The sequence below is a fragment of the Lissotriton helveticus genome, chromosome 2_2 (assembly GCF_964261635.1).
Source record: "Lissotriton helveticus chromosome 2_2, aLisHel1.1, whole genome shotgun sequence".
Taxonomy (NCBI): domain Eukaryota; kingdom Metazoa; phylum Chordata; class Amphibia; order Caudata; family Salamandridae; genus Lissotriton; species Lissotriton helveticus.
The window spans coordinates 299,255,862-299,270,887 of record NC_136060.1 but is presented as its reverse complement, the minus strand read 5'-3'; the positions used below and the strand labels follow the sequence as shown (position 1 = coordinate 299,270,887).

At 45.6% G+C, this 15,026-nt stretch overlaps 1 protein-coding gene across 1 annotated transcript in view; it reads left to right on the top strand.

Annotated features, from left to right (window-relative positions):
* Positions 1-15,026, top strand: part of CC2D2A (coiled-coil and C2 domain containing 2A) — a 527,307-nt gene that overhangs the window by 141,132 nt on the left and 371,149 nt on the right. Inside the window, exons 8-9 of the mRNA XM_078678452.1 lie at positions 6,413-6,578; positions 10,911-11,047. Of these exons, the coding sequence (XP_078534578.1) occupies positions 6,413-6,578; positions 10,911-11,047 (303 nt within the window). The remainder of the gene's footprint in view (positions 1-6,412; positions 6,579-10,910; positions 11,048-15,026) is intronic.

Sequence of the window (15,026 nt, the reverse complement as noted above, 5' to 3'; positions counted from 1 at the left end):
ATAAGAAATGTTTGTGGGTCGTAAATGGGCACGGTTACCAGCTTCGGCCGCCTAATCATGATCAGGCCAACGTACACAAGAACCAGTATAGCAGGACTGGCCTCAGGCTGGGGAGGCAGTTCTTGCCGAGTCATGCTGCCACAGCGTTGCTGGCCTAAGGTGCACGTGTCACTAGCAAGGTGAATCGCCGGTTAAAGCCTACGTGTCCTTTAATAAGAAAGAGATCATTGCGTGTCCATTGACTATGTAAGGGCAAGGAATACAAAATGGCTTCCGTGTTCTAAAATGGATGCCATGGGTAAATCACAAATGTGTTGGTAACAGGAGTGCTCTTGCTCGTAGCATAGCGAAAACATCAGGATATACTAAATGGATCATTTGCGGTTCACTGATACCAAAATTATGTATTTACGACAATGTTATGAACACGAGTAAAATCGTCACGGAACCTCACACTCTGCCCTCCCCTTTTTGTGATTGTGTAGTGGGAGCAGTTAACGCCTTTTTAATAATCCTAGGTGGAGGTAAGGATGCTTTAGCTTGCGAGTCATTAGTCGTGGCCAATTTCTGGGTGTCGACAACCCCCTTTAAGATGTTTTTAATAAAATCCAGATCATTCTCTAATTTCTCTAATTTCTTCATTAATAACCTATTTAAATAGGAACAGTTCGCACAACCTCCCCCCCCCCCCCAGCAGCAGTTAACTCCAAAGCCTTAGTACCAACCATTGGGGCTTCAGCGTGGTCGCCCGAAAGGCCTTCCAGGAGTGCAAATCTATTAGAACAGTCAATACCCAGGCTGTGAGATAACTCATCCTCCTCCCCTTCAGGGCCAAGCTCTTGTAATGTTTTCTCGCTGGATTGAGGGGCCGGGAGGTTTGATGGCCCTTCAAGGGGATTATGAACTTCACAAATCGGAGGCATGTAGGGAGCTTTTTTATTGAAGATAGCAGGGATCACTTTTTTACGATGTAGAAGTAAGGCATCAGAGAGAGGGTCAAGTGTTCCAGCAAGATTCGTATTTGGACCCCCAGTCAGAACCTCCTCACAGTCCCTAACAATGCTTTCGATTCTAACAAGAGCACAGTTAGTGGCCGCAAGAGCTGATTTTTTTGATTTTTTACCCTTTTTTGCCTGCACTTGGGAAAGGCCCCCCTCAGTTGCCTTCCTCTTTCTTATTTATCACTACAGATGGTAATCACTACTCAGCAAATTGTAACTGCAGTGATATAACACTGACAAACAATGTCTTTGTCCCCGCTTTCCCCTTCGGAGCCCCACAGTACCTTGATCCCAGCAAATATGGTTTCTTTGGTCAGAGCTTATTGGGGGTGGGGTGCCCTGCCCTGCCTCGTCCAGCCCCGGACGGCCACAGACGGCCCGCCCTTTGCCTGGGCTTTGCCCGGCACGTCCCGCGCGTGTCCCGCGCAGTGGGAAGTGATGATGTTAAATAAGAATTGTGGGCGTGTGGATGGGCTGCAGCACAGGTGGTGGGACGCACGGACTCCTGGTCGCTGGAGTCCCGTGCGGTGTGCTCAAGATGCCCCCACAGCAGTTCTTAACAGCACGGCCCTTGACGGTGAGCCCCTCCTGGGGCGACAACAGCTCCGGTGTAGAAAAGCCCTGGAGAGCGAAGCGGGACCCGCGCCAGCGGGTTCCACAAGAGGTATTTCTGTGCTTGTGGACGTGTGGACGGGCTGCAGCACAGGTGGTGGGACGCACGGACTCCTGGTCGCTGGAGTCCCGTGCGGTGTGCTCAAGATGCCCCCACAGCAGTTCTTAACAGCACAGCCCTTGACGGTGAGCCCCTCCTGGGGCGACAACAGCTCCGGTGTAGAAAAGCCCTGGAGAGCAAAGCGGGACCCGCGCCAGCGGGTTCCGCGAGAGGTATTTCTGTGCTTGTGGGCGTGTGGACGGGCTGCAGCACAGGTGGTGGGACGCACAGACTCCTGGTCGCTGGAGTCCCGTGCGGTGTGCTCAAGATGCCCCCACAGCAGTTCTTAACAGCACGGCCCTTGACGGTGAGCCCCTCCTGGGGCGACAACAGCTCCGGTGTAGAAAAGCCCTGGAGAGCGAAGCGGGACCCGCGCCAGCGGGTTCCGCGAGAGGTATTTCTGTGCTTGTGGGCGGGCTGCAGCACAGGTGGTGGGACGCACGGACTCCTGGTCGCTGGAGTCCCATGCGGTGTGCTCAAGATGCCCCCACAGCAGTTCTTAACAGCACGGCCCTTGGCGGTGAGCCCCTCCTGGGGCGACAACAGCTCCGGTGTAGAAAAGCCCTGGAGAGTGACTATTGATATACTATGAGGTCCTCATTCATTGAATCCCACATAATACTTTTATGTCGGTTTTGGTGGTTAATCCAACAATTTCACAACATCTTCTCAGGATATTATTTTCTAGCTCAAATTTATGAATAAGGACATGGACCAAAAATGTACAAGGATCTTACATTACTTCAGAATATCCATTGTAAAAAATGTGCCACTCAAATTATTTTAATAGTTAGATATATTTAATCTAACCAGTAATTTACCTGGTTTAGTATGGGGAGCAAGCTTGTACACAAGTACCACTTCAGATGCATGAAAAGTATAGAGTAAAACACCACTTCCAACACCCATGGTTCAGAGGTAGCACCATACAAGGTGAACATTTGAACACAATCCTGAGATTGAAAAACTACTAAATTCACATTGGCTTGCAGTCATCCACTCCTTGGCCTCAGTCAAGATTGACACAAACACATTTTACCAGTCCTGAAATATATTTGTTTTCAACTTAAACAATCATGGCAATTTTGCCATTACATCTGGGGACATTTCTACTGCAGCTCACATTATATAATTTATATAGTACATCCATGTCACATCCTTAAGCAACACCATGTACACCCTCAGTAATTATTCTATTGCCCTTAAAAGCGACATTCAACAATTAATTATACACATCCTTGGACTTAATTAAATCTCCATTACTGTCATTGGATGTCATAGCTCCTAGGATAGAACATGACCTTCTCCATTGAATTCTAGAGGAAACACATTGTAAACTTGAAGGAGGAATTCAAAACACATTTAGCCCAAATTACCATATTTCAGTACTTCAGGATTACAGGTCATATCATCCAAGTCATTGTAAAGCAAAATCCTACAAACCCTTGCTCTCAGTGCAAACATCATTTTATTTTTGACCATCAGGTCTAACCTTGGGTACTGCAGACCTTCATATCCTTACCTCCAATGATTTCTTTCGACCTACATTTTGCCTCCCAGAGAACATAGATTGAAATTTGCATAGCACATGCCAGGCTCATATAATAATCTGACTAGTAGGCCACTTAATCAAAGATATATTCTTTTAACATTGTTCTATATTGTAATTGCGTGGTATTAATGTACTTCACATTGCAACAAAGAACATGTAGGTAAAAGGCAATAACTAATGGAAGGTCGAAGTGAGAGCAGATCTTAATAGGTAATTAGACTGGAAGCAACAAGTAATTTTCTATTCTTGCCACCACTGTCCATCCTTGCACAAAAGACATTTGTGCTCAATATCTAAGGTTTCTGGATTTACACTGTGTTGGGTAGAATATTTTTGTTTTGCATTACTGACAGTCATAAGTGTATGTTCATATCCTTTGACATTGTGATTTGTTTGGAACCCAAAAGTTTTGCAAGGAGAGAATCTAGGGTTGTTCGAGGCCATTCCTTATGAGAAATCTAAAAGTGCATGTCTGGTAATTAGACACACCTTATAAAGAGAGAGTTTGTCAAGATACCTTTATGCTTTTAGCTCTCCTTGTTTTTTAAGGTCTCTGTCATTTAAGAAGGGGACTAATCATATTGAAATTAGCCTTGCCCGCACCACAAAAGAGCAGTCCAGTGTCAACTAGAGGCCAGGTGTGCTCTGTAAAAACACATTCTTTATCTGTTTATTAAAGGCAGCATCTCTCTAATGTGCTTACAGGCTAATCCCATGTGTCATAATGCAACGAGGGCCAAAATCTGGGGAAAAAGTTTTGATATTGACTCTGTGCCAGCCCTATTTCATATTAATCAATTATGAATGTAGATAATTGGGCAATAGTGTACCTTAAAATTAGCTCAAAGACAGACCCGCACAGTCCCTAGCTCAGACTTTGTTTTTTCGTCCGGCAGTTTCTCTGCTTTATGATCCCATCCACTTTCCACAACTAGGTACTTACCCCTCACTCCAGACTCTTCTCCACGGTCCATTACTCTTCTTCAAACATTCCTCCCTGGTTATTAATTAAGTAAGAGGGCAACAGCGTCTGACTAACTCCTTTCCAGCTGAGTAGGTTCAAACACTCAAAGCAGCCTTTGATATATATACATTTTTTAATTTTTATTTATTTGTGTTTTATAGAGCGTGAACTTGACCCGTTAGGGTATCAGAGCACTTTACAGGATTCATAAGATGTATACAAGAGACTTCGAGGGGGGTGGTGGATACATTTAGAGTAACCACAAGTGAACTTGGCCCAAAGGGTAACAGAGCGCTATACAGAATTCGCAAATTGTAAACAAGAGAATTAGAGGGGGGGTGGTGGGAACATTTAGGATAAACACAGGAAGAAACATTTTACGAGAAACAGAGAACCCCAGATCCCAGGGTGGGTGCCCGGAGGTACCGGGTGGATTGCAACAGGATAGACCAGATGAATGGTCTCTAAAATGACCCAAGGAATGCATTCTGCCACCCATTACAGGCCCCATTTGGCTGACAGTTGTAATCTATATTACAGACTATGCTGAGAGCGCTATGTGTGCCCAAACTAAATCCCAGCTTAGAAACCGGAGTACGAGCACATAGGAGATGGAAGCAAGTCTGTGATCATAGAGAAATGTAACACATTATATGTTCACTAAATCACTTAAGATACCTTTATACCTCGTAATGGAGTTTATCTATGGATGGAGGGACAGATGCATACTCTTTGCAGCTGTCTTCACTAAATTCTTGAAAATGGGCACTACTTTGTGGGACTTCAGCTCCTTGTCATCAATAACATACTTCTAGTGGTCCTGGAAGCTAAAGAGTTAAGCAAAGTTCCAGGTACTGAAGATGCACAAATATTGTCATCTCAATAGAGCAGGTGCCCACCTCATGAGACTTAACCTTTCTCTTTTTCAATTATTCAAAACTCTCGGTTTATATTGTGCAACTAGAAATGCTGACAAGTCTTTCCGTGTTTGTATATTTTATGCAAATGTAGTTACCAGAAAAAAAAGTATTTAATATATTGGGAGTTAAGAGATCTGTGGTCAGTTATGTTTGTGTAAATAGGCCTTTTCTTAACAAGACTAGCAGTCACCAAGATAACAATTCTTCTAAACTGTTCAAGTAATCCATAGTTACTTGCATTAAAATTCACAATGGCTTTAAGTGCTACAAGACATTTTGTGTGCAGACACGGAAAATGCTAATCTTAAGACCTCTCAATCAATTCACAACACAAGCATGTGACCAGTTGTGAGGTTAAGACAATATCTTCAAATCCACTTACATACCCTTGATATTAGCATCTGAGTCCAACACCTGTACGTCTCTTATTAAGTCTTACATGCAAAGAAACCGAGCATTCAAGTTACAACATCTTTTTGACTAAGACGTACTCGGCACCATGAGTAGGGCTGCCATCATGATCATCTTCTTGGTTTATATAGCACTGTATATTCTTGGGCTTGATCCACTTCTAGCAGAAATGCGGAGAGCAGTATTATAAAAGGCAGGTCTTGAGTGCTTAGGTCAAGGTCATGTGCTGTTCCATTGTTCTCAAGTGTTCGCTGTTACAAGCTGCCCAACTCAACAAGAGCTCACAGGACACTCTTCCAGCAATTTCTGGCTATAATGAATTCTCTATTATTTGGTCAGGAACTCAAAAAGACACTTAATTGCTGCAGAACATTTTGTTCTTGTGTGAGTTAGATTGGAGGCTTGTACCAGATTTCTTGCTTGTTTCCTTGGATGTTATCTATGTCCTTTGCTTGGTAATTGTATATTTGTGGTAAGTAACTGATTGTAGGTAGTGCTGTTTGATGCCCGTTTTCAAATTAAATCACAGAGAGGCTACTGGTTTACTTAGAATACTATTGTGTTCATACATCATGTGGTTCAAGGCTGGCAGCAGTTTATATAATGTGTGTGTATATGTATGTGTGTGTGTGTGTGTGTGTGTGTGTGTGTGTTTGTGTGTGTATGTGTATATATATATATATGTGTGTGTGTATATATATATGTGTGTTTGTGTGTGTGTATATGTATATATGTGTGTGTGTGTGTGTTTGTGTGTGTGTGTGTATATATGTATTCCTACTGGATATAGAGAGATAATTTACTACATAAAGAAACATATGGAAATCAACTACCTTTCTTTTAAAAATGCAGCAAGAAGAAGACCTCCTTGTCCAAGGTAGAGAGGAGGAGGATGATTTGTTCATCATAGATCAAACTTCCCGAGACTTCCTTGAAGTGACAGCAGCCGAGTATGAAGATTATAGCATTCGACTGCAAAAGGAGAATGGACTCCTATTTGTGCCCAGTGTCCGAACAGGTACAAAGCGTGACTTGTTTAAAACATATGTTTTCCTTGCATTTGAGTATCAAAATACAATTTATCTCATCGCGACACCCATTGGTCATTGTGCTCAGTTCAGTCCAGAGTCTTGCGCCTGCAGCCTACACATTGAAGCTAAAAGCCTGTGCTCAATGTGGTGGGACTGTTTTTCCAAGATCTGAGGCGGGCAAGTGTCGTGGGTTTCTTCAGATCCGGGGGCCTCTCACATTTTACTTCACTTACGCTTCAGCAGTTCACCTCTCGGACTGGGGTGTGGTCCTCCTCTGCCTGTGGACACATTCTGGGATTGTTGCACTGGGTCCTCTTATGCTCTGTGGCAGTGTCTGTGGGTGAGCAGGAGGCAGGGCATTAGAGACAGTCATGTTGCTTAGCCTTCCATTGTTTTGTTTTTGAGGATGGAGCCTTACATACATTCCCAAATACAAATGTCTGACCTCCCTGCTACTGTTAGTCCAAACCAATGTGTCTTATTTATGTCTTGTAATTTCATACTTTCCCACAGATCCTGTTGAGCCCCGCTATGTCTGTCAAGTGCCTTGACATCCTTCTTCCTTACTTACAACTTGGCTTTAGAATTTGTGTTCCTTGCCTAAAAATGTTTTGCCATTTGTTATTTTCCTTCTTTTGTGACCAATTAAGGGAAACACGAGCCTTCTCCATGTGCTTCCAATGGCATGGATTGGCAAAGTGGCTCCTGAAGAGAGTTGCACCAACCTCAGGCAAGAAAAACCACACTTCAAGAGCATGTCCTGTTTCCTGCCACGTACAGTGAGCGACTCTCCTGGGTATTCACAGTTCTATGGGCTCTCCTATCACTAGAAAAACCTGATAATAACTGTATGTTCCCGAGTTACAAGTTGTAAGAAAAAAGAACATCCAAGCTTCAACCTGGTGACTACTGACTCACTAGTTGAACTGATCCCTTCCATTCCAGGACTACTATTTGCCTAGCTTAAATCTTTGGACTATGCCCTAACCGAACACTGATGGCAAGATACAAGTTAAATAAGAGCACCAGAAACATGGTGTATGTTGTTCTAGATATTTAGATGGTGGTATTTTCAGAGATGCAACTAAGGTGAAACATCTTTCTTTTTTTCTGCCCAATGACACATTTTTAGAGTTGACACATTTATTCTAACTTGGGTACAAGTGCTGACCCCAAAGTTAGTCCAGGACCAGATATGGGTCCAAAGCCTGTGCATCTGTGTACCTTAATACAATTTTGCAAGAGTTTAACTCCCACTTAGTACTCCAGTTCCAATAATTTCCATAGGTGCTTGGGTCATCCCTAACCCCCAAGCTCCATCTTATAACATTGACCACATGTCACTAAGATGTTATAATACAATGGGAGGCTCTATTTTGAACTCAGATGGTGATAGTACCTTCTAATTGTCTGTATTTTATTTTTGTAGCTTAACTATGTAATGACCTGTAAAAAAATATTTTTCATTTGCTAAAAGAAAACACTTCCTGTGCTTTGATCAGATTTTTTCGTATTTGTTAAGCGCTATGTACACTCATAATTGGGTTTCTTCCTCTGTAACAACAAGTTAGAATATTTAAAAAAAAATATAGTGGATGGAGACAACCACCTTTTCAGCTTTTTTCGCAATTTCAGTAAATTCCACCACCTTCAGATGCATGGGTAGAACATTTCAACATGTCGCAGGGACCACTCAGAATGCATTGCCTCCTACCTTTTTACTTTTGAATTTAGGCAAAGTTAGTAAGTTTCGATTTGCTGATCTGAGTTGGCGGAAGCGACAATACCAGCTACATCTGGACTGCAGCAATAAGTGATGATGGGTATATACACCTTTATATACCAGGCACATAGCTTTGAAAAGGATGCACTGTTTTACCTGAAGTCTGGGTAGAGATGATGGAGTGGCTGAGATACGAACACCGAGTCTAACGCTTAGTGCAATCCTAGTGGCATAGTTCTGAATTGATTGAAGTCTATGCACCTGATACAGTTGTAGACTAAGATAAATGGAGCTACAATAATCCAGCCTACATTATTAATTGTGTTGAATATCTGTAATCGCTGAGACCAAGTGAACAGGTAACGTAGGTGTTTTATGAAATGGAGCTGGAAAAGTAGGATTTCACAACCAGGAGAATTAATGATGTTGAATGTTATTTACTATACCATATTTAATTGACATCGGTAACCTGAGAACATTAAGTGACCAAAAGGAGTAACTTGGACAGCCACTTTGAGAGCCTCAGAATTATGGCCCTGGCAACAGGCCTCTAAAGTCCTACGGTAGACCTGGGCCACTCCAATGGCATCAGGTTCTATCTTTGGAAGTAACAGGGCCTGCAACAACGAATAAGTTATCTCTCTCCATATACATGGGCTGACCTCCTACCTTCTTCTGGCACTTCCCATACCAGACTGAAGCAGAGACCAGTTGCAGGTATCAACCTCAGTCCCCTTTACCTGTTCAAGTGCAGTATGATTAGTCAGCATCTTGTTTTGGGAGTCGAGTTGTGAACCATGAGCGCTATGGGAGAGGTGCTGGCTGATGGAGCTGGTAGAGGGAATGGAAGCTCCCCTTTGGGAAAGTAGGTACCAGAGTAGGGCCTTGTAAAGCAGGACCCACCAGACAATGTTAATGTTAATGTTAAGCCGCACTTTTTGAGCGCACGGCTACCCCAAAAGGGTGTCCCGGTGCTTTAGCAAAGAGGCCCAGAGAAACAAGAAACCACAGGCATACACACTACAGTCACAGCGGATTATTTGGTGAAGAGCAGAGTCTTCAACTCCTTCCTGAAAGCCAGGAGGCTGTTCGCTTTCCGGAGAGGAAGTGGGAGCTCGTTCCACAAGCATGCTGTCACGTGTTGAAAGGAACGACCTCCCATCCGGACACGTTTGACCACAGGCACCTCCATTTTGGCCAGGTCCGCCGACCGCAGCGACCTCCGTGGCACATAGAAAGCAATTCGCTTCCTCAAATAGTTAGGTCCCATCGCATGAAGGGCTTTAAACGCCAAAGTGAGGAGTTTAAATCTGATTCTCCCAGAAATCGGCAGCCAGTGCAGCCTAGCCAGGAGCGCAGAAGCACTGGCTCTCCTGGGCAGGCCATAGATAGCTCTGGCCGCCGAATTCTGGACAATCTGCAGTCTAGATAGCAGATACTTGGGTAGGCCTGCAAAAAGTGCATTTGCATAGTCCAGGCGGGATCCCACAAGCGCCTGGACTACATTCCTACGATACTGCAGTGAAAGCAGAGGAAGGAATTTCCTGAGCATCTTGAGGATGCTGAAACATTTCCCTGTTAATCCCAGAATGTGTGGACGGAAAGAGAGATCCTCGTCAAACACCACTCCAAGATTTTTTACCTGAGAAGATGGTTTCTCTGGGGGGAACATGTCCTGGGGCCACCATGTCTTCCAGCCCGGGTCGGGGGCACAGCCAAAAAAGAGCAGCTCAGACTTGTCTGAGTTGCATTTCAGGCTGTGCCGCTGAAACCACGCAAAGACTGCGCTCATACAGTCCTTGATTCTGCCGCCGTTGAAGACCTCTCCCTTCCTGCAGGTGAACAAAAGCTGGGTGTCATCAGCGTATGAGATGACCCGGGCCCCAAACGCCTCCGCTACCTCCGCTAGAGGGGCCATATATATGTTAAAAATGGTGGGGCTCAGGATAGAACCTTGAGGCACCCCCACCTCCAGCGAAGGCATTTCGGCCGAGAACGGCGGAGCCCAGATCACCTGTCGGCGGTCGGCAAGAAAGGATTGAAACCAGTCCAGCACCGTCCCACGCAGACCAATCTCCCAGAGTCTTGAGAGGAGACCTGCGTGTGGGACGGTGTCGAACGCCGCCGATAGGTCCAACATGACCACAATGTAAAACAAGCAATTGGGTTATTCCAGCAAACGGACCAGAGCATTATCGAAGAGGAAGTTAATCAGAATAAGTAAGGTTGTCTCAGGAAATCTGCTATGTACATGAGTTCAGGGATATACTCACTAGGATTTTGAGAGCCCTAAAAAGTTAATAAAAGTATACGTATTTGAAGCAGAAATGTGATGTGTAGATTTCATAATGTTTTGGGACTCAAGCCTGGTTAAAAGACCAGAATCACCAAGCGAATCTGTGTTACCTTAAAGCGGTGTTACCGATACTCAATTTGTTGCTGAAATTTGCAGGTACATTGACGAATGCCATTTCAGGAGAAGCAACTGCGGTGCTTAGGCCCTGGTTATAGTGCTGGGCAATATTTGTAAAAAATTGTGCTGCTTATTTGAAACCTTTATGTTCTCACTCAGACAATGTTATTATATGTTCATTAGTTCCTGCATCTCAAAAAGTGCCAGAAAATATGCAGCCTCGGTTTTTGGAGGATGAGGGCCTTTACATCGGAGAGCGTCCTAAGGTGTCATTGTCTAACCAGAACATTCTAGAAAACAGGATACTCCAGCACGACCAGGTAACATACACTATGTCTAAATTTGCTCTTTTCTGCATGAACATTGTTAGTCAACAAAAATACTTCCCTGAGCTTTGAGAACTTGGGTCTATCTGCATCCTTGGTGCGCTGTGCCATGGCAACCTGGCTTCATATTCTGACCTAAATACTCCTTCTTGCCGTGCTGTCCCTTCACATCCACATTGGCCAGTTAGCCAGTGTTGTATTCTGTAAAATTATTTTTTCACATCCCATTTTCCTTCATTGCGTTACTGATCAGTTCCTCCACACGTCTGCGCAGGTTGAACATAGCTGCCTGATGCATTTTATTTCACATCTGTACCAGGCTGTATATAGAGTAACACAAGTAAAAATGTAACTTTGGCTACCTTGTGTTTCTAGTATGGGAGAAATGTGCTTTTCTGTATCTGCCTGCATTATTGTGCCCAACTCACAAGACCCTACTTAACCTGACAAGAAACATATCTGAATACAAGACTCTTAAAAGTAGACATCACAAGCCATCCTTGAATCCAATTGGCTACCCCTTTCCTCCTTCACCTTTTGAAGGGACTGAGCCCATGTGCTCACAGTCTGATTTTGGATCAAAAATGAAATAGTCTACTCTTATAGATTTTGCTGAGGCAAGTTTCCAGGCAAGTTCAGGTGAAGTAGTTTTTATCCAGCTGCCAGTCACAAACTAGTACTTTATAAAGCAATTAAGTATTAGTGGCCTTGATAGATTTATTTGTAATGGTAACTTATCACAAGAAATCAGCGTTTCTTAATGTATGAAAGTGGCATGACACTCTAAGTGACAGGCCCGGATTAGTTCACAATCAGAAAGAAGCCTTATGTGGTGCTGCAACCCCAGGAGCATTCAGGCACTGAAAATAATGTCATTTAGGGGAATGATTGGCAACAGAAGGGGTTAATATGTTTTTAACAGCAGGCTAGGAGTCTAAGTAAGCTGGTGTTTTGTTTTCAAATGGATTGTGATTTCTGCGTGATGTGAAATGACAAGGTTGCTAGAATCCTAGCATTCAAACTCAACTACTCTTATGCCGAGGTTAAACCACAAGAAACTGTTTAAGCCAAATATTTCAGGCTACAGGCCATGTTTTTGCTCAATCTGCGAAGCTGTATTACACGTAATCACAGTTGATTTCCCAGTTTTGGCGTACCCTTCTAGCCCTTCCCCTTTAGAGCTGGACTGCCCTAGGCTTATTAATCATCATTGTACCTTATTGGGTGTTGTGTTTCCATTAGGTTGCCCTTTCTCTGTGTTGGCAGGGTTCTCTAAAGTGTAGCTTATTTTCCATCCATGGTTACTTGAAATGGTCTAGCAAATATCAATCAATCAATCAATAAAGCAAGGTATTTGTTAAGCGCACCACTTACCCGTGGGGGTCTCAAGGCGCTAAGGGGTGGGGGAATGCTGCTACTGTTCCAAACGCCAGGTCTTGAGGAGTCTTCTGAAGGTCAGAAGGTCTTGGGTCTACCGTAGGTGGATGGGGAGGGTGTTCCATGTTCCATGTCTTGGTGGCGAGGTGGGAGAATGATCTGCCGCTGGCAGTCACTCTTCGGATACGGGGGTCAGTGGCGAGGGTGTGGTCGGTGGAGCGGAGGTGGCGGGTGGGGGTTTAGAAGCTGAATCAGCTGTTGAGGTACGCTGGTCCAGTGTTGTGGGGTGTGATGTGGCTGTGGCGAGGGATGTCGAGGATCAGGCGTGTGGAGGTGTTCTGGATGCGTTGGAGCCGGTTTAGGAGTTTGTCCGAGGCTCCTGCGTAGAGGGCGTTTCGGTAGTCCAGTCTGCTGCTGACAAGGGCCTGGGTGACCGACCTTCTTGTCTCAGTGGGGATCCACTTGCAGATCTGGCAGAGCATGTGGAGGGTGTTGACGCAGGAAGAAGAGATGGCGTTGACCTGCATCGTCATGGAGAGGGTCGAGTCGAGGATGACCCCTAGGTTGTGTGCATGGTCGGTGGGCGTTGGAGCTGTTCCTATTGCGGTCGGCCACCAAGAGTCGTCCCAGGCCGAGGTCGTGGATCCGAAGATGAGGACCTCCGTCTTGTCAGATTTCAGCTTCAGTCGGCTGTTTCTCATCCAGTTAGCCACGGCCTTCATTCCTTTGTGGAGGTGGGTTTTGGTGGTAAGGGGGTCTTTGGTGAGGGAGAGGATCAACTGGGTGTCATCGACGTAAGAGCGCTAGATCATGCGGCACCACTCTGCCGCACATCCGCGGGCGGCCGCACGAAGAGAACAGCTCCATGGTTCAATGGGGAGCTGAGGCGGACAAAGGCGGAATGTAAACGAGCGGAAAGATCATGGAGGGTAGCGTACGACAGTCAGGCTAGAGAACTGTTCTTAGAAAAAAAGGCGGATACATCATAGGCTGATCAAAAAATCGAAGGCGGCCTTCTTCGCAGGAAAAATTTTAGGGGCAAAGAACTCGGCTAAGGAGCTCTTCGGAATTTACAAGTCTTTGACAACGATAGATTCATCTGCAGATCCGGAGATTTGTTCAACGGAATCATGCGATCGCATTGCCGACTACTTCTCCGCTAAGGTTGCAAAGATCTACTCGACCTTCCCTAACTCTCCCCCATTTGGGCTGAGCCTGAGATAACATCGGAGGATATGGAGAACCTGGGGCTTCTTAGTAGCTTCAGCACCCCCCCTCCTGAGGAGCTAGTCAGGATATGCCTTTCTGTAAAATCTGGCTCCCCTTTAGATCCGGTGTCCCCTAAACGGCTGGGAGACAGCCTGGAGGTTTTGGAGCCTTATATTAGGCATGTCCTGGATGTCTCTTTCAAGTCGGGTATGCTACCTAAAGGGTGGAAACAGGCAGTTGTGCTCCCTCTCCGGAAGAAACCTCACATGAGTTTTGAGGTGTTAGAAAATCTGAGGCCCATCTCTCTCTTGCCTTTTATGACCAAAGTGGCTGAGAAGGTGGTAAACACCCAAATTATGGAACATGTTGAGGAGGCAGAGCTGCTCCATCCCACGCAGTTTGGCTTTAGACCTCGCCATTCGACGGAGTCTGCCCTACTGATGGCTACTGAACATCTGAGACAGGGTGTAGATGAGGGGCATACGATGGCCTTGATCCTGTTGGACCTCAGCGCGGCGTTCGACACTGTAGCACATTCCACCTTGCTACAGTGTCTGAGCAGAGCTGGCATTGCTAATACCGCGCTGAGGTGGATCCAGGCCTTCCTAACGGGCAGAAGTTTCCAAGTGAGGCAAGGAGACTGCTACTCCAAAGGGGTCCCTTTGGGCCAGGGCGTGCCTCAGGGTTCGTCTCTGAGCCCGACCCTTTTTAATCTTTATGTAGCGCCTCTTGCCTCTATTGTACTGAGGTATGGCCTCCAAATAGTATCCTACGCCGATGACACGCAGCTGGTCATCTCCCTGTCATACGCGCCCTGTCTGGCTGCAGATAGCTTCCGGTCGTGCATGAAAGATCTTGCCGATTGGATGGCTACGAACTGTTTAAAACTTAATGGTAGCAAGACAGAGGTGCTGGTGGTGGGGAGAGACCAGTCCGCCTGGTCATCGGCTTGGTGGCCACCCTGCCTTGGGCCGACCCCCACCCCCTGTCCGGAGGCAAAAAACCTGGGAGTGTGGTTTGATGCGGGTCTCACCTTTTGGGCCCCAAATCAACCGTGTGGTGGGTGTGTGTTTTGGAGTCCTGAAGAGGCTGAGGAAAGTTCTGGAACTATTGCCTATGGAGGCCCGTAAAACCCTGGTACATGCATTGGTGACCGCAAGGTTAGATTACGCGAACCTGCTGTACCTGGGGGCACCTGGGAAAAGTCTTGGTCGCCTTCAAGTGCTGCAGAATGCGGCAGCACGTTTAATCCTCAGGCTGCCCAAGAGGGCCCCTTCGAGGGAAGCCTTGCAGAAACTACACTGGCTCCCAGTGAGGAGCAGAATAGAGTACAAGGCTTTATGCACCTGCCATCGGATTCTAAATGGCAGGGCACCTCGACCACTGC